The sequence below is a fragment of the Neodiprion virginianus genome, chromosome 2, assembly GCF_021901495.1.
Source record: "Neodiprion virginianus isolate iyNeoVirg1 chromosome 2, iyNeoVirg1.1, whole genome shotgun sequence".
In the NCBI taxonomy this organism is placed as follows: domain Eukaryota; kingdom Metazoa; phylum Arthropoda; class Insecta; order Hymenoptera; family Diprionidae; genus Neodiprion; species Neodiprion virginianus.
In genome coordinates this window covers 15,074,655-15,100,361 of record NC_060878.1, presented here as the reverse complement: position 1 = coordinate 15,100,361, position 25,707 = coordinate 15,074,655, and the positions used below count along the sequence as shown (strand labels likewise).

Sequence of the window (25,707 nt, the reverse complement as noted above, 5' to 3'; positions counted from 1 at the left end):
ATACCCTTTCTTGAACCTCTTCATATTCTCTACAATGTTAAATTGCTGCCACCGTTTGGAGAAATTAATCGTACCGTCAGGTAACAAGTCGCTGTTTCCAATGTGCACAAATGTCAAGTCTTGCAGAACAAGCCCTCTGAAAGAGATACAGAAAATGGATCATTCGATAAACTGATATTTCTCCGTTCGTAGAACCAAAAGAAGAAGAAGAACCACGCGAAGTGAAACGACAATTGACTTACATGTAAGGAATGCATGGTGGTTGAGTCTCAGCTAAGGCTTGTCTGTAGGCTCGAAAGCTGCTGGAACTGTCAATTAGAGCGCAATATTCCTTAAGGCCTTCGGTAATGTGCTTTTGCCATTCGAGTCTCCTGATTGGTGCGCTATCCAGTGCTGACAAAAGCGCGAGGTAGCTATTAAAATTGTTGATTTTTCTGAGGTGTTTCATTATCTTTATAAACTTGACAACGTATTTCTCTCTATCCTTCGGCTCGTTCTGCTCCAATATCCGGGATCTCGCCCAGTACGACATTTTGTTGAAGTGCTCCGTGAACCTCGTCAGGTTCGGACTTCTCTCCTCGTTTTGCTCCTGCGCCCAAATCAGCACTTCTGGTATCTCGATGTTGATGAAAAGTTCTGCATCGAGGAGGGTCATCTGCTCAGCGATCTGTTCGCTTTTGAAATCCAGTAGGGAGGATTGTCTTGTTGAAACACTCAGGGACGATAGTATCGGCTGAGTAGCTTGCAGCTGCTTCCTCATGTGTTTTTCCAATATTTTTACTCTCAGAGCTTTGGCCATTGTTAGATCCCCGCTGCATACTAGTTGCTGAACGAACTCCATCAGCGTTTGAAGGAGCACGTCATCTAGATCTGATATCCTGAGAGTGAACAACAAATATTTATTCAAGCCATTTTTGTCAACAAATGGTAAAATACAGAAGCACACGTATTTCGCGAACTTACGTCAAGTCGCTAACAACTCTGACCAGCAGAGAGAACGCCTCTTTAGCTGCTCGCTGCTTTAACACATCCGGAAAACAGGAAAATCGTTGATGTCTTCTATGCAACTTCTGGATCAACTCCAGCGGCGACAAAAATGTCCTGTATGTAGTTAAGAATGCTTCCTGGTACAGGAAATCTGCACACAAAGTGGAGTATTTTGACAAATCTGTTGAAATATTTGTTCGTATCATGATTCAGAATTTAGATGTACAATATTTTCTAAGGTCCAATCAAATAATTTACAATAATTAACATCCAGCCAGAACACAAAATACTAACCTGATTCCTTTTCATCTATTGCCGCGTGCAATAAATAGATTGAACATTAATTTTGAGACTTTATTATATTCACAAATCTGGATAAAAATGAAATCAACTTTGTCTTTGGATTTTTCTGAACATCTCTAGATTATTTTTTAAACTTAACGACTCAAGAACATTACAATATTTATTAATCTTGTTCAAGGTTTTTACCATTTTTGTTGGCTTTAGTGGCATGTATGATCAGAGCGTCGGGATGCCCACCACGTATGTCAGGCCCGTCTTCCTCTGGTTTTTTCAATACCAAATACTTGCCGATGTCCAACTCTTCCAAAATACTTTCGTCTTGATCTACATCCAATAGTTCTAGGGTATTCTCATCAACAGAAATTGTTGATAGAGCATTGCTAGCTGGCCGAGAAGCCGGCAATGTGATTTCCGGTGGCACGTTATTGACCTGGAAATGTAACACAAATGTAAGCAAAAGTTTAAGAGAGCAACTGGCCAGATTGTTCAACTCTTTCAAATTATTCAGTTCAAATCTTGAGTTCTCCATATTTTTGCCTGTTTTGAAGGTACTTAGTTGAATGAGTGGCGATTGTCAAAATTCTTTAATATGAAAATGCAATGCAATTTCTGATAAATAATAATTCAATTTTAAATAAAAGATCAATAGTTATGAGCAGTTACCAAATTTTAGAATTAGCAGGCAATGTAATTTCGTATTAATTATACAGATATTTTGTTATGTGTCAACAGAATAAGAATCAAGGATTCAGAATTTCAATTGAATGATTGAAATTATCCGAACTCGAATCAAATGATTCGAAAAATTCGAACCACATCAAAACTCAAATTATTCTTAAAATTGTAATTATTCGAGGACTCGAATTATTTGAATCGAAAATCGAATCGCATATTATTAGTTAACTCGTATCAAATTATTCGATGCGCTTAATGAAAAGCGTCCAAATATTACCAGTGTTGCTGCACTTAGAGACGAAGGACTTGATTCTTTCTTTGCACTGGGCACGACAAGCTCGGCAGATTTCATTGGTACAGTAGCTGTGTCAGAAGAGAAGCTATTTTGCATACTGACAACTGGCTTTGGCGACACTGGAGGAGGAGTAACGTTGTTCGATTTGATGGACCGGGACCTTTTTGGCGGTAAGGCTGGTGGTAAACTATAATTATTCATAACATCCTCTATTAGCGGCGGTACGGTTACCGAAATACTGAAACAAACAAGAATTTCAATTTTAGATGTTTAAATTTTTAACATCTATAACTACAGCGTTGTAAAAAATGATTATGATCATTATCTGCATGAAAAGATAAGATTATTCAAATGTCAATTCATCGAGATAAGATTTGATCTACATAATCAAAAAGATAACGATGAAATAGGATATTCTTAAGGCATTGGGAAAAAGAATGGTTGATTTAAAAAAATATTCCTTCGCAGGTGATGAAAAAGAAAAATGTTACTACGCATGATTTTTTGTCGAGGCAATGAGAGATTTCATGGTAACAACTAGACAGTGTAGATTTTTTGAGGTAATGAAAGTAAAATGTAATTTGAGCAACAGAATATTTTTTTTGTCCCCACAAAAATTATTTGTTTGCATCAAACGATTAATTTTTTCAGTATTGTAAATTGCAGAGCAGTTTCTTTCAGAAATACGTTTTCATTGAAATCCATATTAATTTTCATAAAATAACTTCAGAGTCTTGATTCCAAATGGTGTGATCTACGTTTCAGTAAGCATTTTATATTATCTTTATACCGTAAAACAAGATAAATACAAACAGTAGATTTATGTAAAGATCAAAGATGAACTTGACTCATATTATCTCTCTGAGATAAAAGAAAAGGTGATCTATTTGAGATGGTAGCGGTGGCCACTAAGCTAAGAATAATCGATGCATCGATTAATCCAGTGCAAAATAATACTGGAACACAATTTAACTGAATCGGTAAAAATGAATCGATTAATTGATTATTTCATATTTTTTTGAAACGTTGCATTTGAAACCGAAATTTTGTAAATTTCAGTATGCAGTCTTAATGATGAAAAGATTTTTTAATAATCTATAGTTTCATTCAAAATATTTTTCAATTTCAGGTGAACATATTCATATATCATTCACTTACTATATCAAATAGGTACTTAGTGAGTAACACAATGATAATAATTGATACTTCAATTACATAAATTGATATTGTATTACATCGTTTATGAGAGTAAAAATCAAAAAAGCCGTTGTGAGAAAAAGTAATCGAGTCGGTCGATTAATCGAGTTTGAAAAATAATCGATTTAATCGAAAATTGATTATTTTTGGTCATTCTTATGAGATGAATATGTTAAATAAAATTATCTTTAATGGATAGCGTACGACACTGCCTATGAAAGTTGCGACACTTACCTCGTGGCGTCGTGAGTGCTGGTAGTCGAATGCGCGACGAAAGAACAAGACTGCGTTGTGGTTAGCGACATTTCATGCTGCTGCCATTCGGCTTGCATGGAATTGTAAGCGGCTACCGAATGCCGCGTTCCCAATCCAGATATGAAGTCATTGTTGCTGTGAGCGCAGTTCCCGAACATCTCCATGTAAGCCATAACTGAAAGTGAAATGAATATGGGTGACAGTTTGAACAAGATTCGAGCGCAGTGTGACATTATAGTTAACACGAATGTTCGTATATTATATCGCATGTCTTGTTCTGGACTATGTTGTGAACATACACTAAAATTTGTTTTATTTGACTGAGAAAGAAGTTGATGCGATGCATAATGATGAGGATGAATGTGTAGTGCAAGAGACTTACTAGCATGACGATGTAACCTTACAAAGAGCATTGCAGTGTATCTGGTTCCAGTACGTAGAATAGGTAACACCGAGTGACACAAAAAAATCAGATATGCCAAATTTTTACTACATTAACATGTGTGTATTATAAATTACATTTAGTCGATTCCTCCAGATATTATTCAAGCATTACTGCTACGCAATGGCTGTAGCTGAGAGTACTGAATTCTGACTTGACCGACAATTTAACATCAAACCAGTAGCTATTGGGTAAAGGTCAAATTAATTGGAGGAACAATCATCACTCCCACATGATCAACGGTTAAGATGGCAAGTCTTTTAATTTGATATGATGTATATCAGTTACACTGTGTTATACAAATTCCTGAAAATCAATAGCTAGGTATTGGGAATCATAGTAACTAGAAATTTGATAGAGTATAACAAATTTTCTCATTCCACGTCTTCCTGTTTTTCCTCTTTTCTTTCACTTGATGTACCAAATTTCATTTGTTTTTCCTTGCAGAGAATTACATCTCAATTTTTTAATCGTTTCCACTGGCAATAAGAGATATGATCATAATCGTATAATTTGTTAGAACTTTAAGACATTATAATCTGGGTTTAGAAGAACGTTAATCACAGCCGAGTGTTTTGCTTTCATTATAATATTGAGCACTTTAGTAATTTGCTAGAGATGAATTACAAATAAAAGCAACAACACTGAAGGTATATATTAATGAAAATGCAAAATCAATGTCAAACGCCAATTTATGCTACAATATTCACTATGTAAAATCAAACCAAAAAACAGCAAGACATGCCGCTATTAAGCCGTTATGAAAATCCAAACAAAATGTTTCTTATGAGAAGAAATCAAGACTTAGCGTGAGGGTGTGTTTTGCTGTGGGTGGGTGCGTGGGCGGAGATCCCACTTACCGGAATATGCCACTGATTGGAACACTGGGGGATACAAAATAACGTGTCAGTTTTCACCTAATATATAACGCTATATATTTTTTCTAGTACTCTTTTATACTTTTGAGGTCATTCTCTGTGACAATTTTAATGGATATGATTTTTTATAAAACTGTTTTTGCCTTGTAACATCTGCGCAGAATCCTTGGAACACACTTTACACTGAGCGAATATATTCAAATACAAGTAGTAAAAATGAAAAATAATCCAATTCTATGTCACAAAGTCACAGCCAACTATTTATTTATATCCTTAATATTCAGATGCAGATATGACCAAATAGTGAATTCGATCATCATGTTACAAAAAATGTGGATGATGCATTGACAATTCTAGCAGCTCATCTTTAGACCAACGACATTTCTCGCTGGGTAATAACAGAGCTTGCAGAGCTTGAGACTCCAGAAAGTATTTGAAAAATGTACATTAATCAATGAACACGTCAAGCTAAAGTACATATCACCTTGGTAAAGATATCCGAATAACAAAGAAGCGCAAAATAGAAACGGTGACCATGTAAAAACAGTGTCGCAAACTTTTTAAAAGATTCCAACAAAAATTATACAAATGACTGAACAGGTATAGAGGAGCCCAAGATACGTGGTTTTACATGATCACCGTTAATATTGCTTGAAATAAACGAGCGATGAAACTTACTGTGCCGTTTCTTCAGGGGCAATGGCGGTGGTTTGTTTGTGTCTGGACTATCGCTGTTGGTCGTGTGCAAACTGCATGTTGACAAATGTTCATTCTCAGGTACATTATCGTACTGCGAAGGCTGCCGTTCCTTACGACGCCTCAACCTCTTTTCTGGAAGGGCTGGTGGTATACCGTTCATATCCGGTCTGCTAGCGCCGTCAAGTTCCTGTAATAAATATGTAAGGAGTTGCACAAGTTTGTCAGTCATGGTGTGAAAGTATAATTGACTGCAGACAGGAAACAGAGAGTATTAATTTCGGGATTGAGGCGGCCGTGCAGACATACATATTTATTGCCGACGAAAAGCAGGATATAAGTGAAAATTATAAAGTATAAAACAATTCACAACACCCACATTTACCAGTTTTTCAAGCAAGGCTGCATCCCCATTGCCGCTGATGTTTGTGGTGCAATGGGTGCTTCTTGAGCTTGTGATTGTCCTTTGAGAGAAAACCGATCCGTTACTATCCGCAGATATTTTTTGTTGGGAAAACGATTGTTGTTGAGAACTGAATGATTGTGAATTAAAACTTATGCTACTTTGCTGTGAAGACCTTTTCGAAGTCATGCTGGATGCAGTCGTGTAACTTTGAGACGAACTACGCTGCGAGTGCATTGATGCAAAACCAGACTCTTGAGTCTGCGTTGATAGTCGTTCCATTTTACCCTCTATACCTGAAAAAATTATAATTGCATTATTTCAAAATGTTTATATTCAATTTAATACATTCAACAAACTATTCTTCAAATTTTTTATGTATCGACCTATCGAGCTATCTAACAACAATAAACAAAACACCAAAGCAGTATAAAATTCGCTGCTCACGAAAGAATAATTTCACGTTTTCCCATGTTGAATTAGTCTTGAAAGTCATTTTGAACTTTACTTTGAGTACGCGTCGAACAGTGACATGTGTAAACACGACACAATTAACAACACAACTGAAATGCTCGGAGCCAAAATATATAAGACATTACTCATTCATAGATGTAATAGCGACTGGCTAAACGCCCACATGTAGCCTGAACTTGTGGCTATTTAGAGATTCTTGCGTAATTTTAGCTTTGAAATTTTTCCCCCTCTTGCTACTTTCGCAATCCACACCAACAGTGTCTGAATGATTTTGTACATTCCTACAGACAAGGTTACGAAATGGGTTCGTTAGGCTATAATCAATTTTGATTTCCAAAATCGATGAGTGGAATTTGACATTCTCACACAAGCATCACAATTGAATGGTACTTACCAGTAAAAGGGTGAAGAATATCTTGTGGAGTTTGCTGACCAAGCAGCATTGTGCTAGGAAGATTTGGTTCCGAATTTTCCCAGCATCCACAGCTTGTGTTGCCGTTCACCTGCATGCCTGGAAAAGTATAATAAAAATCGACCTTAGCATAAATTAAATTCCGCAGAGTATGTTGAACTGTCGCATGTTGTTTTAGCAATAAAATTATATACGGCGTACTTCAATATTGCGGAAAAGTAATTCGTTAATGCTTTCGTAGTGAACAGTTGAAACTTGATAAAATTGCGAATTCAAATGAATTGTGCTATTCGATAATGTCTGCCGATTATTTTTGCAGCACTTACTTGGGCAGTTAGTTTGAGTCGTTTTTTGTTTTCTAAATCCAATTTCGTATGAAATAGCCATTCAAATGCATAAACCCTCGTCGTGTTAGTATATTATGACAAACTGCTTGATCAGAATTTATGCCTGTATGTATCACACGTATTATTCATTTCACACTAAACCTTGAATAGTATATAAATGCAGTAATTAGAAGATAATTGTAATTTAGAATAATTCTGGTTTTAAGACACGTATTAGTAATCTGTAATAAGCGTGGGTCTACCATGAGACATAATATTTTCTCTCCAACAAATCGTTTGATACTTCAAGGCAGAAACACACGGACTGACGTTCTAGCTTGGACAGGCTGTGCACCGAACTCCACTGCTGACTAAGCACCGGCACACTGTTCCTCTTTACTTATATGGTGACTGCTGGGATCAGGTTTCATGGAAATGGTAACTACTTTCGGAAGCGTCAGAGTTGGCATTCATTTCCGAGCTTCAAATACGAATGATAATTCGCAAGAGGAATCGATCGGCGAAAGGGATACCCACTTCAACGAAAAATTTTCCTAAGTGAAGAGATTCTGACTTCACGTGATAATATACCCATGAAGCACACCTTGAATTGTAGCCATCAGGCTGAGATCCATACTGTCATTAAGAGACTCATCATTGGGACCCATGATGGCGCGGATTTCATCTTCATCCCGTGAGTGATTCAAGGCGGAATCCAGACTTCCAGCCGAAGCGCTCAGGAGCGACGAGGAGTCCTCTGGCGACCGACTCCGCAGGGAAACCCTATCCAGACTAGACGCAAGGATTGTTTCCGACTCATCGAGTAGCTGCTGGGCTCGAGTTCTCCTCTTCGGCGGAAGCGGCGGCGGTGGTCCAGCGGAGCTGTTTTCTTCGGAAGCGGATACGTTGGTCCTGCAACGGTAGCCAAGTCGATTTTTGTCGAAACAACAACAGCAAAGATTGCGAGCTACGAAGCTAACGATAGTTGAATGAAGCGTACCTATCCGGCAACGGTGGTTTAGGCGGCGGACTAGAGTCCCTGAGTATGGATTCGGAACTGTGCGAGCTTCGAACCAAAGTGTTGGCGGTTGCAGTCTGTTCCAGAATCTGTCTTTCTCTCGGAGTGAGTGGAATGTCGGGTAAGGAGTTTCGTTGTGGCATGAGTTCCGCTCCAAATCCGGAAGTTCTGCGGTAATGAATGCATGGAATGGGTCAGCGCTTGACTGGAAAGAACTCAAGGCTGTCTATAGTACAAGAACAACACAAACAGTCAATGACACAATCAGTACCTGTACCTGTTATTCGTCGTTATCGGCGCAGGCTTCTGCCTGTTGAATATCTTCTCCTGCGCCAGACTGACCAGATTCTTGACCGCTTCCTCGACCAAGCTGATCACATGGGTTACGTTGTCGCTGTCCAGAGCCGAAGACTGGTCACCATGAAGCAAGACGTCGTCGCAGAGCTTCAACAGTTGTGCCAATGCTTGGTAAACTTGATTCGTAGCCGATCCCAAGGTCGAACTATACCGGATACACAAGAAAAGGAAGTATCAAGAGTGTATTCCGAACAGAAGCCATTTGGCCAGTTTTCTGGCGACCTTCGGAATCGAGGAATCACCTGTTCTCGTAGAGCAGATAGGATTTCAAAACAGTGTGTATCGTGGTGACAGTTTCCAGGACGATCGTGCCGTTCCCTGGAAGCATCTCGAGCTTGTTCTTCGACACGACGTCTCGGAAGTGCAACAGCGCTAGCTGAACTTGTCGGACATGGCTGTGCAGATCGTGGAGCGGGTTCTTCTCCAAAGGATCTCCGCCGGTGTTTTTGTCCCGGGACGTCCTGGGGGACGAGGGCGAGGCGGCGCGAGTCCCGGTCCTGCTGCCGCCTCCTGGAGCCCCACCCCCGCTGCCGCTACTTCCACCGGGGGAACGCATGTGGGACAATTTCTCCAGGAAGTCCTCCTTGAAGGACCGCGCTCGTCGCGCCAATTTACCGCCCCGAGCCTTTCCACTGTGCCTTTCCTCGACTTCTGCAACATCGGTAAAAGATTTTCGTTGTTAAACGGGGAATCTTTTCAACTTACTGGAAGCGTCACCTTTATTCGTTTACTCGTGAACACCTCAAGACTTCAGGAAGATAAATTACTCCAAGTGACTTTGCGAATTCACATCAAGAGTTCCGGTTGTAGTTACATTAGGTAAGTTGCGCAATACATTGTCAGTCAAAAAGGTACACAATTTGTAGGTTCATCAGGTTCATCTGATGACACCATGCCTTCAGTAGATTTACCACAACAGAAATATCGGAAAACAAAATATGCAGTAAGTATATTTGAACATTGAGCATGGATTTGATACATGCGAATACTATTAATTTGATAAATTTTGCGGCCATTTTGAATAATCCAACGCCTGATATGATAGGTATTCGGAATAATTGGAATACAATATACAGAGGTTGACACTCCACTGCAGGCCATTTAACTGCTGGGTCACAATTAGCGATACGGCGAATTGAATTCGTTTGTTTACACTTGCCTGCTGCAAACTGACCGTAACAGCCAATTTATAATTAAAAAAGAGGTTTGATCGAAGCCGTATGTGAACCAAACAATAACGTGACGTGTATTGTATCACTGCACAACTGGCGGACTGATTCCATTATGTATTCGCGGTTGAGATTTTAGTTAGGAACTAGAGATTGATAAAAACCGTCAGACGTCATACAGTGGACGGGATATTCCTCCAAGATAAAGCAGTAAGAGTGCTTCATTCACATTCCTAACAAGGAAAAACTTCAGAGCCAAGTGGCAACTATGGAAGAGTGCAAAGAACGTACATTTTATTTAGTTTATCACATCAGGAATCATGCGGAAAACCCGATAGATGTTTGCGCTCAAGGTGAATGAATGCACTCGATCAAAGGCCAAAGCCTGAATAATGTAGTTGCAGATCTACACTGAGGGTGAAAAATTGTGGGATTTTGCGATCTCGTTTGCCACTCGAAGCCCCAACAGACATAAACTTCAGATTTATGGTATCTGCACGCTATGCGGATATGAATGGGAAAAGAAACGAAATGTGATAGGATGACGCAGAAAGACATGGAAGAAACAGGAAAAGGGGAAACGACGCATCGTATCGTCGCTGAGAACTAGCTATAAATTTCATTACACCATTTCAGTAAATACCCGAACCGTCAGATGATGTGACATAAATTTTTCCGTGTGACTCTTTACAGGACTCAAAAGTTTATCGGTGCTCTTGTTCTATCAGAAGAATCCATCGAATTGAATTCCCTCGTAATGAAAATGCGTGTGAACCTAAAAATTATTATTCTAGAGTTCTCTCTGAGATTAGAATTGTATGCTTCCTGATAAATTTTACAACCTGGTCAAGCATTCGAGGATTACAAATTTCCCTGACGTTGTCCTGAGAATCTAGCTATCGATTTGCCAATGCCGTTAGGGACTGCAATGAAAAGATGAGTTTATGGGGATGACGCTCATGTAAAGTCGAAAACTATGTCAAGGACAAAATCACGATCCAGTTTTATATCTATAAATGGAATGCCGTGTATATTACCCGGAAGTCACCGCACCCAGTAGGGCGTTTTAATTTTTTAAATTTATACACACGCCATGTTCATCGCATTGATACTATTCAAGTGATATTCTATCGCCGTAAGCTCAACGCCACGACGGTTTACCAGATATTATGCACGGCATATCTGAATAATGATAAGGTTGGACACTGTAACCGCTGCACGAACATGAAAAGTCGACCAGTTTTCCAGTCGATTGCAAAAAAAAATAAAAATTACAAGGAAATACGGAACAGTACCTATAATATAAACCCCTTTCACGAGCGGTCGCATTACCCATTCCATGTAACAGCTCCGTTTTATTTTATTTAAAACACACGTTTCACTGTACGCTCGACACTTTCGAACTCCTTGTTAAGATTCAAACGAATGAGTTTCAGCACTGCCGAAACCAGCGGTTAACCTGTCCTTTCGTCGATTCAATAGGACAAGTTAAATCGAACGACATGCGTAGTTAACGAATTTTTAATCACCACGTTTTCAAGAGTTTTCACTCTGCCTGTCAGTGACTTTGATTCACGTGAGTATTTTTCTACATAACAGACGGACGGAAGGGATTTGTGTGTGTGTGTGTGTGGGGGGGGCTCCACGAAGTATCGAACAGGATCGGAAACTGATATTTACGATTCAATTCAAATATTTTATTTTTGCGAAAGTACTGGTTCGACAACAAAGCCCATACTTTTTAAAAAATGTTCAAAATATTCGTGTCTGAAATATTGCTATCTCAGACCACCCATTTTCTATTCTTCGAAAAAATTCAGAAAATTGTAGGAACATATGATATAATTTTTGAGCCCTATTCAAACATGGAGATTCCGTCGCAACAGACGTTGGATTTTGAAAATGACGAAGTGTTCATATAAAAATGAACAAAAAACTTCGATACAACATGGATCGAAAAAAAATAACTATCGAGGTCTTTACTAGGTTGCGCATCGAACGTCATTTCCAAAGTAGATGTTCTATGTACAGCAATGTTCATTAATGGGTTCCCGGTGGCTCACTATTTTTCGGAATCAAAACAGAAGCGAAGTTTTCTTTCTATAAAATTTTGTGTGTCTGTGATCAACGTATCGTTTGTTTCTCCTGTCATTTGCGTCACTAGTCATTGGCACATAAAATTTACTTAGAAAGGAAACTCGTTCTAGTTCTGATTCCGAAAAAATAGTGAACCACTGGAAACCCATTAATGAACATTATTGTATATGTGCTTCGGACGTGACGTTCGGTGCACTACTTAGCGAAGACCTGGGTAGTTACTCTTTTTTCGAATTGAACTCTGTGAATTAATACATGTATTTTTTTTCGCTCCTGTTATATGGAAATGGATTTTCATACGAAAAATGCATTTAAGGAGCAATTTTTGAAATTTTCATTACTTTTGAAATACAACCTTTGCTGCAATGAAATCTTCATCTTTGAATAGGGCTCAAAAATGATGTCATGTTTTCTTAGAATATTTTGAAATTTTCTGGTTCTAGAAAAAGGGCGGTCTCAAAATAACAATATCTCAGATACGAATAATTGAAAAATTTTGAAAAATAAATAAAGACTTTGTTCTTCAACCAGTGCGTTCGCATAAACAATTAGGTTTATTCCGAAAATATCAATTTCCGATCTTGATCGATACTTCGTGGAATGCCCCATACACATTAGGGTGGTCCTTATTTGGGGTGTTGACGAATTCCGATAAGTGCGCCCCCTAGACACGTTTGAAATAAATTTAAAAAAAATGTGTGCGAAAACGGAGCGCTGTAGTCCAATTAGAAGACGTGCCTGTAAGCTCGTTTTGTTTTTCATTTGAATAACATGGGATTTTCAGACTACTTCAGTCATTATGTTTTTGAGTTGTCCCCATGAACGCAAAAAATTCTTTTTTCACATAAATCTGTTGTTCATGGGTAGAACTACGCGTATAGTTTTCCACAAGTCGTTATCACAACCTTTACGCCCCCCATCCCCCTGATATTATACACGACGGCAAATTGATCAACGTGAGAATACCTCTTTTTAGCCGCTTGGTGCTTGACAGTATTTCACCAATTAAAAGGCAGTCTTATTTACGTCATAAGTTTGTAAAAAAAAAAGTAATTGTACATGTGGGAAAAAATATGTATTTCAATTAGTGTATTTAAAAACACATCGTTTATACTTTATACTTTTTTAAAAAGTAATAATTAAAATTAAAATGTTTTGATCGCCGTCTGTTTTTCTGGATCGGGAAAGATTTTACGATATTCCGAGATCCATGAACAACAGATTTATGTGAAAAAAGAATTTTTTGCGTTCATGGGGACAACTCAAAAACATAATGACTGAAGTAGTCTGAAAATCCCATGTTATTCAAATGAAAAACAAAACGAGCTTACAGGCACGTCTTCTAATTGGACTACAGCGCTCCGTTTTCGCACACATTTTTTTTAATTTATTTCAAACGTGTCTAGGGGGCGCACTTATCGGAATTCGTCAACACACCAAATAAGGACCACCCTAATACACATATAGGTTATATGTGTAGATGCGATTTCCGCATACCCTCTACAACTTCGTGGTATCCGAGCTTGCGGGAAATCAAGCTCCATTCATGGATAATCATTGAAACCTGAATATCGAGGTTGATTGCACCAGACAAATGGAATATTATTCTTTGGAATATGGTAAAACATCGTGCGGAATAGGAGCTGCAGCGTCGAATCGAAATCGGAATAGTGAAACATCACTGTGCATGTGATAAAGTATTGCCATTATAAAATGACCGATCAACAGACGTGACGAAATTATAATTTGGAGCTGAACTCGAATCTTCAGAGCAATCTCAAAGTTTCAAATTTGATATTGATTCGAGCCGTTATACCTACAATCGAAACATAAGGCGGAATCCTTGTTTAGAATGTATGACAACGCATCGCTGCAGGGACGGAAGCCCCAGCCTCAGGACCATTATCCGCTCCTTCCCCAAGCAGGTTTCAATGCTGGCTACACCGCGGTAGCCATACAACGTAGACAAGGCTCTGTTGCATAATGGAGTATCGGGTTGAATATACCGCGTTATCGCGATCGAACAGCGCACGCGCAAGCAAACACAGGACTATTCGTTACACGCTCCCTAGTACCTCCAGATAGACTCCAGAATATCGTTCATGAATCACAACGAATTCTCTGTCACTCTGGAATAAACCTCGCAAGCTCCGCTTCGTCTGCGGTGAAATTTTGCTTGTCCAAGGATTGTAAAAAAATCGAGAGTTGTTAGCCTGATTGTAAGTGTAACAATGTATTGAGGATTCAGTGAAAGTCCTTTGCGAAATGTCAGAATGAAAACAAAGCAGGTCAAATATGTCTTTTACTTAGTCGAAGTAAGGCTTTCATCAGGTTTGGCGCAAGATGAGAATATTGAATACAACGAATGAGAATGTAGAAATTCTTGGATCAAGTATAAACTGAAGACAGTCAATAACTTTGAATTACCAGCTTGCCCATAAAGTGGCAGCAATGGCCTAGCGCGAGAGAACCAAAGCTTTTTCCCATGCCGCAGCAAAGCGGAAAAGGAAAGAAGGGGCAGCAGGAGTTATGGCTTACTAAAACTAATCTAGGCCCCTCCGACTTTATCTTTTGGAATAACAACGTATATGCGCACGGTATCACACACAGCAAAGTCGAAATAAAGGCCTAGAGGTCGGATGGATAGAACATTTGACCTAAGGATTGAGATACAGTGCTGCGCTGCGTTGCAGAATTTGCAAAGATAAGGGCCATAACAGTCGGAGTCGAACCCCTGCAAAGTTTAGCACTTCCCATAAGGGGCTGCAGTCTCCCGTCTGTTTGGTATTTCTCCAGATGTATAATGTCCTTCGGAAAAAGTATATGGGAACCATTACGGTCCCCAACAAGTTACACAAATGGTTTCTCTCAGGTACTGTGCAGTTCATCTTAGAAAATGATATCCGTACTTGATAATTCAGGGCTGAATTATATCTAGTTAACGGTCGAGTCGAGTTCCTGATGGCGTTAACTGCGTCGGTAAACTGTGTTTACATTAACACTGGAGGATTACGTCTTGCCATTTTTTGCTCCTGGGTATTCTGAAGTATTAATAACCTAGTAAATTGCATAATTTAGCCTGATAAGCAGAGTTCGTTGAAGCGAATAGTATGCGCGTGGTGGGTTCATGAACTTTAAAACCCATAAAGAAGACAAAAAGTAGAAAAGCAATCATTAAACATAACAAATATTGAAAACTGAACGATGTAAGTAATTTATTAGTACTCATGATATTTATGCAAAATGCTGTATACCACCATCAAGAAGAAGGAAATACAAATTGACTGTAAACAAGAAAACACCTGGGTTACAAAACAATATCACTTATCTCGGGGGAATCCCAATCAATGCAAATCACATTACTCGCAACGTGGTGAATACAATCTTCGTTCCATCACTTTATGGTAATTGGATTTACATAGCTATATATATCCGTAACAGTCTAGAGCTGTAAATTTTTACATACATGATATTACGGTTTCATGCCCGATTTTATGTGATATTGTGTTGTATATAAAGTGTAATGTTATCTGCAAGTTGGTCGAGCGAATGCAAACAGACTCTGGAACGAATTGCATATGACACGAAGAGAAAGAACGTGTTGAATCTATTTAACAGATTTTCTCCAAAAATTGACCAACTGCTTGAACTACTTTTTAATAGAGTTGGAAACAGAATTCACTTTGTACTTTTCGATTTAACAAAGGTGCGAATTTGTCTCAGCCCAATTGGAGACCAGTCATTTTTTCGACAATGGATTAGCTTCCAACACATTTTTCAAAAATAAAATTATATTTTCTGACGTTGTACATATGCATTCAACAGGATTCCTTACCCTTTACCATCAATTACAAAATAATGAAAATCAGTTAGGTTTAAATGTAGATATAAGTAGTCAAAGTTCATTTTAATAAAGCAACAAACAAAACTACAGGAGTCCTGTAACAATAATTGAAGAATTAAGTTGAAATCGATCAGGATATACTAGCTATTACCAGTCAGAAAAATTTCAAGAATGCCTCGCGACTATTTATTCATTATTACACGCATTTCTGAGTGCAGGGAAATCGTGAGTTTTCTCCTAAGGAAATCGTCCTGCGATGTATTAGCAGTGATTCATGTGTCAATGGGATGCTGAAACATGCCAAATTATTCCGAATAATTGGTTCGAAATAAAAAAAAATAAATGAATACATAAAAAAGCTCATGGAAATTTTGCGAAGAAATTAGTATTCGAAATTAAAATCAGTCTTCGAAATGTAGCACGTTTATTCACATTCCATTTCTTGTTATTGATGGACCAAGTGCAGAAGCACAGGTGCCGCTGAGCACGAGGGTCGACGACACAGCTGTGGGAGCAGAATACTATTTTAAACTTGTGAGATCGATAGTTGATGGGGAGATTTCGAAAAGACAAACGAGGATCTTAGGGCTGGACGTGGCAATTCCGAGATCTGGAAATAGCCAATCTCTTATCGAGACTCCCATCAGCAGTGATTTTACTTCGCATGTTCACCTGCATCCTATCCAATTACCTCGGTATGGATTTCGGTAGTTCCTGCGACTCGCTAACGGAAAAGGCAATTTTGATGTCCAGATTCCTGCAGACAGTTTTTAGAATTTTCAACCCATCCAAGAAAACCTGAATGATTGATTATTGCGTTTCCAAGTTCTGCACAGCGCAGCGTCGTGAAAAGAAGCGTGGAATTATAAGTAACCTTTCACTTCCGTTTTGAAGGGCCAATAATTGCCTTTCCTTCTAATTGATTATCGACCCGTTCCCGCGACCCAACAATCTACTGTAATGGATTTTCGATTACGGAATTCATTTGGCTCGATCCTCTGCAATTCATGCACCTGCAGTATGCCATGGGTATACCCATTTCGTGTTATAGCCACCGCACTTTGGGTAATAGCTTTGTCGACACATTCTATTACCTCGAGACCCTCGTATAAGGGACATGATGATTCACAAGCTGCGGTGGTAACCACCAGCGATATCATATCGATAAATAAGCTGTACATATCCGAGGCATTGACACATTCTGTACTAATTACATTTCCACGCAGGTCTCTCAAACTCGGTTTTGGGTGAATTGGGATTCCGATATCGATAAACCGTTTTATGCTGACCATAGTTAGGATAATACGCGACAAATCCAATGCAGAGGAGGCTCAATTTTGCACTACCATGAAAAGGGCGACGACTAAGTTACTCGCCGAGAACTCAAAGTTCTGCTCCACAAGGTAACATCGTCTCGGTTGCATTCCGTAGCTGACGAGCATTATACTGAAATAGTTTTGGGGGCGATGTACCAACTACCACCAAAGCGTAGTTGGCACCCCTGGTAAAGTATGCGGAGATATTTGGTTGGTTGAATGGTGGTAAGCGTGTCTGATTTACGTAGCAAGTTGGACAAGACCCGTGAATCGCAGTTGCAGCCACCGTACAGCAAGAACCGAACAAACTGTGTCTAAATTTAGAGAAGGAAGAACACAGGACTTTCCTACGGGAGTCGAGCATCGCGTAACTCAGGGAGAGAAGGAGAAAGCGAGAGCCTAGGAACTCTGAAATGTGGGAATTGCGGAGCTGTGCTTCAGACGGACGCTTTTGGATGTTCCTAAATTTAGGGGCCCGAGGCGTAGTAAGTAACCGAGAAGGATGGCAACCAGTCTGCCATACCGTCACGCTGACGCTAGAAACATGTGGTCCAGATACCGGTCTCCTAGTTTTTCAGCTTCAAACAACTTGTCAGTCATAGGCAAAGCTAAGCGGTGGTTAACATTGCCAGTAGGGATAGCTAGTATAGCCATCGTATTCAAACGCAAGATAAGAGGATCTTTGTGCAAAAGAGATCCACGATTTCGATTCTACAGCACTTTGATATGCAATGTAGGATTTATTTCACAGCATAAGTACTAAAGCCAGATTCTCTGTCGAGATGGCAATTTCGCGATCATAACAATAAAGGAGGTTAATATTAGTTACACACCGCATTGATTGGCAATGATTCGGCTTCCTGTGTGGGGGCGCAAATCTGCGGCAAACAAGATTGTTACACCTCTGCCAGAGCAAAGTGATCAATTCAGCACCGAGGCTCTTAACTCTGCAGTTTTTCTCGATCAATCATTACAGCCTAAAGGCCTTATTCGAGCGACAGTGCGACCTGAATTATTCATAGCGATCGTTCGCACCCGCGTATGAATACTACGATTCAAGCTTGCAAGCTAACGATACCCAATAAATTGATTTAAACCAAAAGCTGAGAGGGCGTATCAAACTTCGTGTCTTGAATGACGACTGTGGAGAAGACTGACAGCGAAATTCTATCCTACACGTCAAACTGAAATCCGATACGCGATTTGAGACCATGATGAAAGTGACAGCGATACTCTGCAGGGACTGTAAGGCGACATATGGTCATGACGTAAATCAAAGACAGCGTTAATGTGTCGGACAGATACCTAACCTACTAGCAGCTTATTGCGACCTCGGTGCACCGGACACGAGCTCATGGAACTCGTCGTCCCTATCGCCGGAGGTTCAATCAACGCCCTGGACGCGCGTCCTACCAATAATGAAGCAATTAGGGAGGCAATATCCAGCGGAATTCAAGAACAGCAAGTGCGCCGTTTCCCAGTTAGCTGGATTCAACAATAAGTAGGTATACACATGATGTATAATAGGTACCTGCTGGATATACAGTATGGTGATTACGCTGGATATACAGTATTATGATATGGGTTAAATCGAATTCGCGGGTAAATGTTAAAACGATGTGATGTTTCCCTTCCGGCAAACGATTCCAGGATCCATAAAGGAATCCGTTTCAAAAGAGAGTAAAAACACGTAACCATGGTGAAAAGTTGATAAGAGGATCCTGAACTCTTGTTTGGCTGGACACGTTGGCTGAAAAATGTAAAAGAAGTGGTTCTTCGTGACACGAAACCACTTTACCAGAGAGAAGTTGCCCACTTTTGCCGAGAACCTCGTTGTCTGCGAAAGAAACGTGACACACGGCGTGCAAGTCTTGTTTAGTTAAGAGCGAGGGGGACTCTTGGAGAACGAAGAAAGGAGTTGAGATGAGTTTAATGTCGTGAGGGGTACTAAAGAGATAGAGAGAGAGAGAGAGTTCCGAGTTCCGACTAAAGTTGAAGCACGCGAGAGAATAATATACAATTAGGAAACGCGGAAGGCACCGATTGAAGAACAACAGATCGAGAAGAATCATCGCCACAAGAGGATATAAAGTGACCCTTTCTTCCAGTGCAACAAAATAATTTTCAGCACGCAAATGAATAGCAATAATTATATCTGCCAGATTGAATGTCCGTCGACCTGTCTCTAAGTACCAATCAGCCTTCTAATCATCTGATACAGAGTGTATGGAATAGGTATACAAAACATGTGACTAACGCATTTGAAATGTTTTGAGATGAAGCACCTGGCCACTAAGTGACTGATTGCATGTTAGATCAGTAGAGAATTATTATTACAATGTTCTTGGATTGAACCAGGTATAAAACTGCTCAAATGCTAAATACATCTGGACGATACGAATCCAATCGTCAATGTCGATTTGTTGCCAAGGAATTCTGATCTCGGGTCAGCGGAATCCGTATGCAAGTGACGTTATGTTGGAGGCACCGAAGAGGATAACCGGTGCTGATCGGCAACTTCTAATCAAGTCGACTGTGGCATGTACGTACACTCTCGAGTATATGGTAAACTCTGCTAAAGTTTTGATCGAGGCAACTGCTGAGCTAACGGAGCTCAAATGCCTTTCAGCCGTTAATTACCCCACCAGCTTTCGAAAGCCTGGTGTTAAGTTATGAGTTTCGATCAATCTTGAATTTGGAGTCACTTTTTTCGTGCTGCAAACTCGCGCAAATTAGGAACGAAAATTGTACCCCGGATAAATTCGGATTTGAGGGATAAATTCACGCTTGATGATGTGTTCAGCATGTAATTTAAATCTTCAAGCAATATACAGATATATTTATATGTGATTTGTAATTTAATTATTTTAATAGCGTTGTATACAGCCTCAGCCAAGAAATTTTCTTGCGGAAAATTTCGATTACGAAAGCATTAAGTTGAACTTCTAAATTGGAGCTTAACTCGAGAAACCGGGTCGGAATAAAAATTATTCCACACAATTTCCATAAAGCTTGGAAATACGCGATTAAACACAGAGATATTTTGTGTAATTTTCGGGCTCGAACGGTGTTAGAAGATTGTTTAAACTTATTACGATCAAAGCGGGAGAAATAAATGGATTGCACGCGTTAAAGCAATCTCGAGAGAACTTTGACCCGAGCGTGAACAGCGTTGGACCGAAGACAGAGAAGTAAAAAAAAAAAAATAACGAGAAGAACCGTGGATACGGAAAACGATACTTATATTTTCACATTAAGATAGAATATCTAGAACTTTATCAATTTCATGTAGACAAACAGTTGCCAAAGTTGTAATCGTGGTGGGTTGGTCGCAAATGTACAAACAATTTTTAGCTATTCGAGTACATTCCCGACGCTAAAAAACTTTACCGAAGGACTAAGTCAAAAACGCTTCAATTTCTTACGGTAAGAAACATTTCTTTACCAATCATACGCGGTAAAAAATGCAAAGTTTGTTTGTTATTCATTGACTCCGAACTGTTTTGCCGTTGGAAAAAGCTCATAAATCATGGACGAGAGTTACGAAAATGGTGGAGGCAAATATTTCTGAAACCCTTACACCCCTACGAATCTGAATACATTTAGTTAGCGTGCGAATGTAACGGAGATATCACAAATTCAATTATAATCACTCATCTACGTTTCAGCGCTTGTAATTTGTGGCGATATCTCAAAACAAGGACGTCGTATAAATTTTCTAGGCTTTTGGTCAGATCTAATTGCTCGACTGCGGTTTGTTTGTGAGGGCTTGAGAACCCTTTTTTCGTCCGCCTGAGCACCGACTACGTCTCTTTCTCTGAGAGTGTTTTCCTGAATTACCCCAGCAAGTTGCTCTAATTGCTTGGGTGTCCCATGTTTGGGTTCGTCACGACCTTCCTCTCTCTCTCTTTTTGAGACAAATACATAGTAGGGTGTCGGCAGTAGAGTTCCTGCAGGATACATTCCCACCTTGTCTGGCTTCTTCGCACCCCAATAACCCAGTCGAGAACTATTCAGAAAAATGAATGGAGTTCTCGACGGTGAAAGCAGCAGAGGTAAGGTCGTCGATTTTCGTTTCAAATAGAAGCGGTCAGGTAGAAGTGCGGAAGGTCAGGTATCGGTGGGCGATAGCTGCGAGTCTAGACGCAATGGACAACTTGTATAACGTTTGAACCGTCTTAGACAAACAGTCCGGTGTAACTTTCCATTAGCTACATAACTGCGCGGGCAAAGAATCCTTTGCCGCCGAATTCCGTTTTCGAAGATATCGCATCAAACATTGGAATCATAATAATAAGAATTTCAAACACCGCTTTCTCTTGGAAGTCACAGTTGGACTGACATGAGCGCAGTGTGCAAACCTGTTGGGATTCCGAAAGGTTCGAACACGTGTCTATCTCACGAGTACTTAATTAATAAAATTGAACCATACGCTACGGATAATAAAGCTCTCTTCGCAAGGAACTTGACGTCACACACGTGTGTCATCGACATCAGCGTGATTAACGTATAGGCCGGAGTGAACGAACGCAATTACAAATTAGTTCTATCACAGTATATGAAAATGGTAAACACGACGTGAATGCTCATTCTGGGCAACAACAGAAATAAGCTACTTCCCGGCATATTGAATACCTTCTCACGGAAGAGGAAACTTATCTGAGTTTAGTCTCGTTTTAAAATTGTTAATAATTATTCACGCGAGGCATGTGAATTGTGAGTAGTGAGCTGTTCGTTACTAGAGAAATATACATAGGAAAATATAATATCCCGATGACTTAAACGGCGCGACCTTCACACTTCTTATTAAGAAATTAGCGGTCTGACAATCGCGGTTTACAGACTGACCGGTTTGTGATCTCACCACGACATCATTTCAGATGGCATATAATATCACTTTATAAAATCACGTTGAAAGTATTCCACGAGATTACTTGTACCACAAATTGTACAACGTACAGTAACGTTCATTATTGGGGTACCAGTGGCTCACTATTTTTTTTGGACCAAAAGTGGAACAAGTTTCCTTTCCAAGCGAATTTTATACCCAAGTGACAGGAGAAACAAACGATACGTTGATTATACAAACATAAAATTTCCATAGAACGAAATTTTGTTTCGCAATCAGTTTTGATTTCAAAAAACAGTGAGCCACTGGAAATCCATTAATGGAGATTACTGTACATGTGATTGAGTTGTCGCGATTGCCATTATTGAAAAACGTTCGTTGGATTATCAAAACTAATCATCGGTAGATAAGCTTGTATAATTACCAAACACGTAGTCCACATATCACAAATGTTTGGGACATAAATCACTTGCTCAAGTACACACATAATTGTAGATACGTTTTCATCGTTTGTGATTGATATATCTAAGAATGGAAATTTCTCAACGACGGTACGACATGCAAACGCTCAAGAAAGATGAAATCTACGCATGAAAAGCTGCCAACGAGCAAATGGACAACTACACTACACATGGGAAAAAGAGTTGTTATTTTCTGTCTCGCTGGCGTCGTTGGACAAAAAGTGCAAGAGTGCAGTTCTCGAGTTGGGATCTCAAGTCAACCGTCAAGTTTCAGGTCCACAGTGTTGTCGTAGCATTAGAACCAAGTAACCAAAAACTGATCACAGCCCAAACCGCAGACGATGCGCACTTAGCGATGTGATAATCGGACTAACGTCGAATGGATATAATCGTAAACCTGCATCACTTACAATTTCACTTTTCTTCCTTGGAACTGAACGTCACGACGCAGATAAGATAAGCACTCTCCGATCTATCGGCGAACGCTCGATCGTTGAACGACACTTAGGAGAACCACCTCGGCGTAGGTCGAAAGTCGACTGGAGTTTAATGGGAAATTTTCTCGACAATGAAGAAGAAAGAACGCGATGTCGCCGAGAAGGAGGAAACTCGAATAGGAGCTCCGACTCCTTGCCCAACCAACTGCCTGACTGAATGCTTCGCGTCCGGACGGTGTGGCGTGTGCGCACCGACTGTTAACTAGCCCAGCCCGTCCAATCCTCATCCTCTCTCCTTCGCTTCGCTCTCTCCTGGTGAGGATATTCTGCTGCTTATGTCTGCCCGTATAAGCACATACACATTCAATTTTATTTATAACCGTTTTACATGAGGTATTGGCACGAGTCTAATGAGCAGTTGTGCCGATTCGCATTACGCTTCATCTCGTTGTACACCAGATACTGAGGCAATCCCTGATTGAGGGACTGTTTTTTATTCGGTCGCTTTTTTATTTTTACTAAGTCGAATGCGTATTCTTCTGTTCTTATCTTCGTTTTATTATTCCTACGTTTTCTGTCATTGTCCTATCATGATTCTCATTCTCTTCTCTCTATTTTTGAAAACGGTAAGTTATATTGTACCTACTTGCAAATAACACATTTGTGCATAAAAGTACAGAAATCAAATTGAACGAGGATGCCTCTGTCTATAAGCAGTCTTTCGCTACATGTTTCTGAGGCGTGACGCCATTCCACGGCTGATTCATCAATTATTCTCACTTTCCTTCTCACTCTCACTCTCTCTCTCTCTCTCTCTTTCTCTCTCTGCACTCTTCTGGCGTCTCTTTCCCCCCGTCTGACGATGCGCCGCACACGTCTTTGCGGCGTGGATAAACCGAGCCTCCTATACTGAGCCAGATAAACCAAATACAAAATACAAAATCTCTCGAGTCTTGTCATATCGAGTGGCTAAAAATAGAACCGTAGTGGCTGGAAAGAATTGTGCAGGCGATGATCAATGTGACCACCATTACCAGTACCAGGTATCTGCAGGACTCCAGGATCAAGATAATCCGACGTGCTAATGTGCAAGGATATTTATGGGCCCGACTGTCCTTTGCAGCAACAAAACTGAGCCGACATTGTGCTGGAAACACGTGTGTGTTGAACTGTGCACAACATTCCTTCACCATACCGACGTGTGGGCGTCGAGGAGTCGAGCCTGGAGGTTCGTTTTGAACTCTCGGAATATCACCAGGTCAAAGGGGACAGACGATGATGAGCATAGAACTCGGTCCAGCTGAATTTCTCGGACTCTCGATAAAATCTAGTTCGCGGTGTTTCTTCCTACACTCCGCGAATACATTTAACCAAGGATTCACCTCTCAACAAAGCTTAGACGTCATCCATGAACTACGTTACCATTTTCGGAGGTGGGTAAAACTGGTAATGTAGTTTATGGCCGACCCATTAGTAGAATGCAAAAAGTAACACCTGCATCACATATGTTAATACCTGACAGTGACGATTGAGCGTGATTTGATCTGATTTCGAGATCGGATGCACTATTATCGGCTTTCCAATCAACCCTCTCTGAGCTGAAGGATGAGTTCAAGGAATCTAGTAGCTCGTACAATTCTTGACAACGCAACTGAAGGGACAAAGCCGTGAAGATTACATAAGAAAACCGAACTCCACATGGAAAAATATCTACCTACAACAAGATGTCACTAGTGTTCCATGTGCACCGAAGACAGTGGAGGGAGTACAAGGCGACAGTTTGAATGGAAAACTTTCCACCAATCACATTGCAAAATCAATGATTGGTCGATCTTGGGCATCCCTGCAACCAATGACACTTCGGTGCCAATAGAACTGGTAGAAAAAATAAACCTAATGTGTACGATTAATGTGACAAGTTTAGTAAATTATGCCATTTAAGTTCGGTTTCCTCGTTCAGCCTCCATGGATGAAACTTTGGGACGGGTTTCTTGACAGTGTACCACCGATACCCAGAAACCATGGTAGATTCTATAAGCGCGCTTTTTTCCTGACGGGACTTTTTGCCGCTGTTAAAGAAAAGCCTTGAGTTAGTTGTGGGAATGTCAGTGGCTGTGGCAGAGTTCAGGTTCGGGAATAACTGACGGAACGGCGCCAGACGATGGGTGTTGGGTGTTGGGTATCAACTGCGTAAACTCTCATCCGTGGTTTCGAGCACGTGTGCACATAAATATACGTATATACTTACACGCGTTGTGCGCACGTTTTCAATTTCAATCAGGCAAACTGTATAAGATATATATACATGTGTGTCACTCCACTCGGTGAACCAAAAAATTTATCATCCTTTTTTTTATTTTTTTTTTACGAAGTCCGGTTGTACAATATAATTACCAGTTTAGACCACAAATGCTACGCAGAAAAAAACGGAGAGTCTGCGTTATAAGAGAATCCATTTCCAACCGGGTCAATCCAGGGCAGAGATTGTCCACTAGATTGACGAATTTTATCCGTTTTGATCGGATGTTTCACATCTGCAAGCCGAGACGTACGTAGAAAATGAGGTTGAAGTTAGTAACGTATATTGTAAAGACACATGACAAGGTGAAGTTGTTATTTCGAAACTTTAGGATTCTCTAAGATTCCATCGACCGTAGTGAAGCGAAGTATGAAAACTTAACTTCTTGAAAGTCGTTACAAAACTGTAAAATAGTGATTTTCTCACGAACGTTTCACGACGTTAACTTCACTAACTTTAACCTCGTCGCAGAAAAAGGTTGAATTAGTGAATTACGGATGTTTCAATCGAGGAAGAA

The 25,707-nt window shown here is 40.0% G+C and overlaps 1 protein-coding gene across 13 annotated transcripts in view; it reads right to left on the bottom strand.

The window, feature by feature from the left end:
• Positions 1 to 25,707, bottom strand: part of LOC124299214 (guanine nucleotide-releasing factor 2) — a 49,392-nt gene that overhangs the window by 2,504 nt on the left and 21,181 nt on the right. For 2 of the 13 annotated variants that reach the window (XM_046752256.1, XM_046752246.1), the window contains exons 2-16: positions 8,961 to 9,369; positions 8,633 to 8,863; positions 8,344 to 8,529; positions 7,948 to 8,255; positions 7,000 to 7,116; positions 6,108 to 6,427; positions 5,711 to 5,918; positions 5,015 to 5,038; positions 3,692 to 3,887; positions 2,243 to 2,498; positions 1,477 to 1,720; positions 1,282 to 1,296; positions 964 to 1,168; positions 243 to 878; positions 5 to 136 (exon numbers count right to left, since the gene is read on the bottom strand). In XM_046752256.1, coding sequence (XP_046608212.1) covers positions 5 to 136; positions 243 to 878; positions 964 to 1,168; positions 1,282 to 1,296; positions 1,477 to 1,720; positions 2,243 to 2,498; positions 3,692 to 3,887; positions 5,015 to 5,038; positions 5,711 to 5,918; positions 6,108 to 6,427; positions 7,000 to 7,116; positions 7,948 to 8,255; positions 8,344 to 8,529; positions 8,633 to 8,863; positions 8,961 to 9,369 — 3,487 coding nt within the window. Of the gene's footprint in view, positions 1 to 4; positions 137 to 242; positions 879 to 963; positions 1,169 to 1,281; positions 1,297 to 1,476; positions 1,721 to 2,242; positions 2,499 to 3,691; positions 3,888 to 5,014; positions 5,039 to 5,710; positions 5,919 to 6,107; positions 6,428 to 6,999; positions 7,117 to 7,947; positions 8,256 to 8,343; positions 8,530 to 8,632; positions 8,864 to 8,960; positions 9,370 to 9,435; positions 9,615 to 22,864; positions 23,136 to 25,707 lie in introns of those variants that run through there. The other 11 variants (XM_046752258.1, XM_046752254.1, XM_046752255.1 and 8 more) reach the window with 11 other exon arrangements.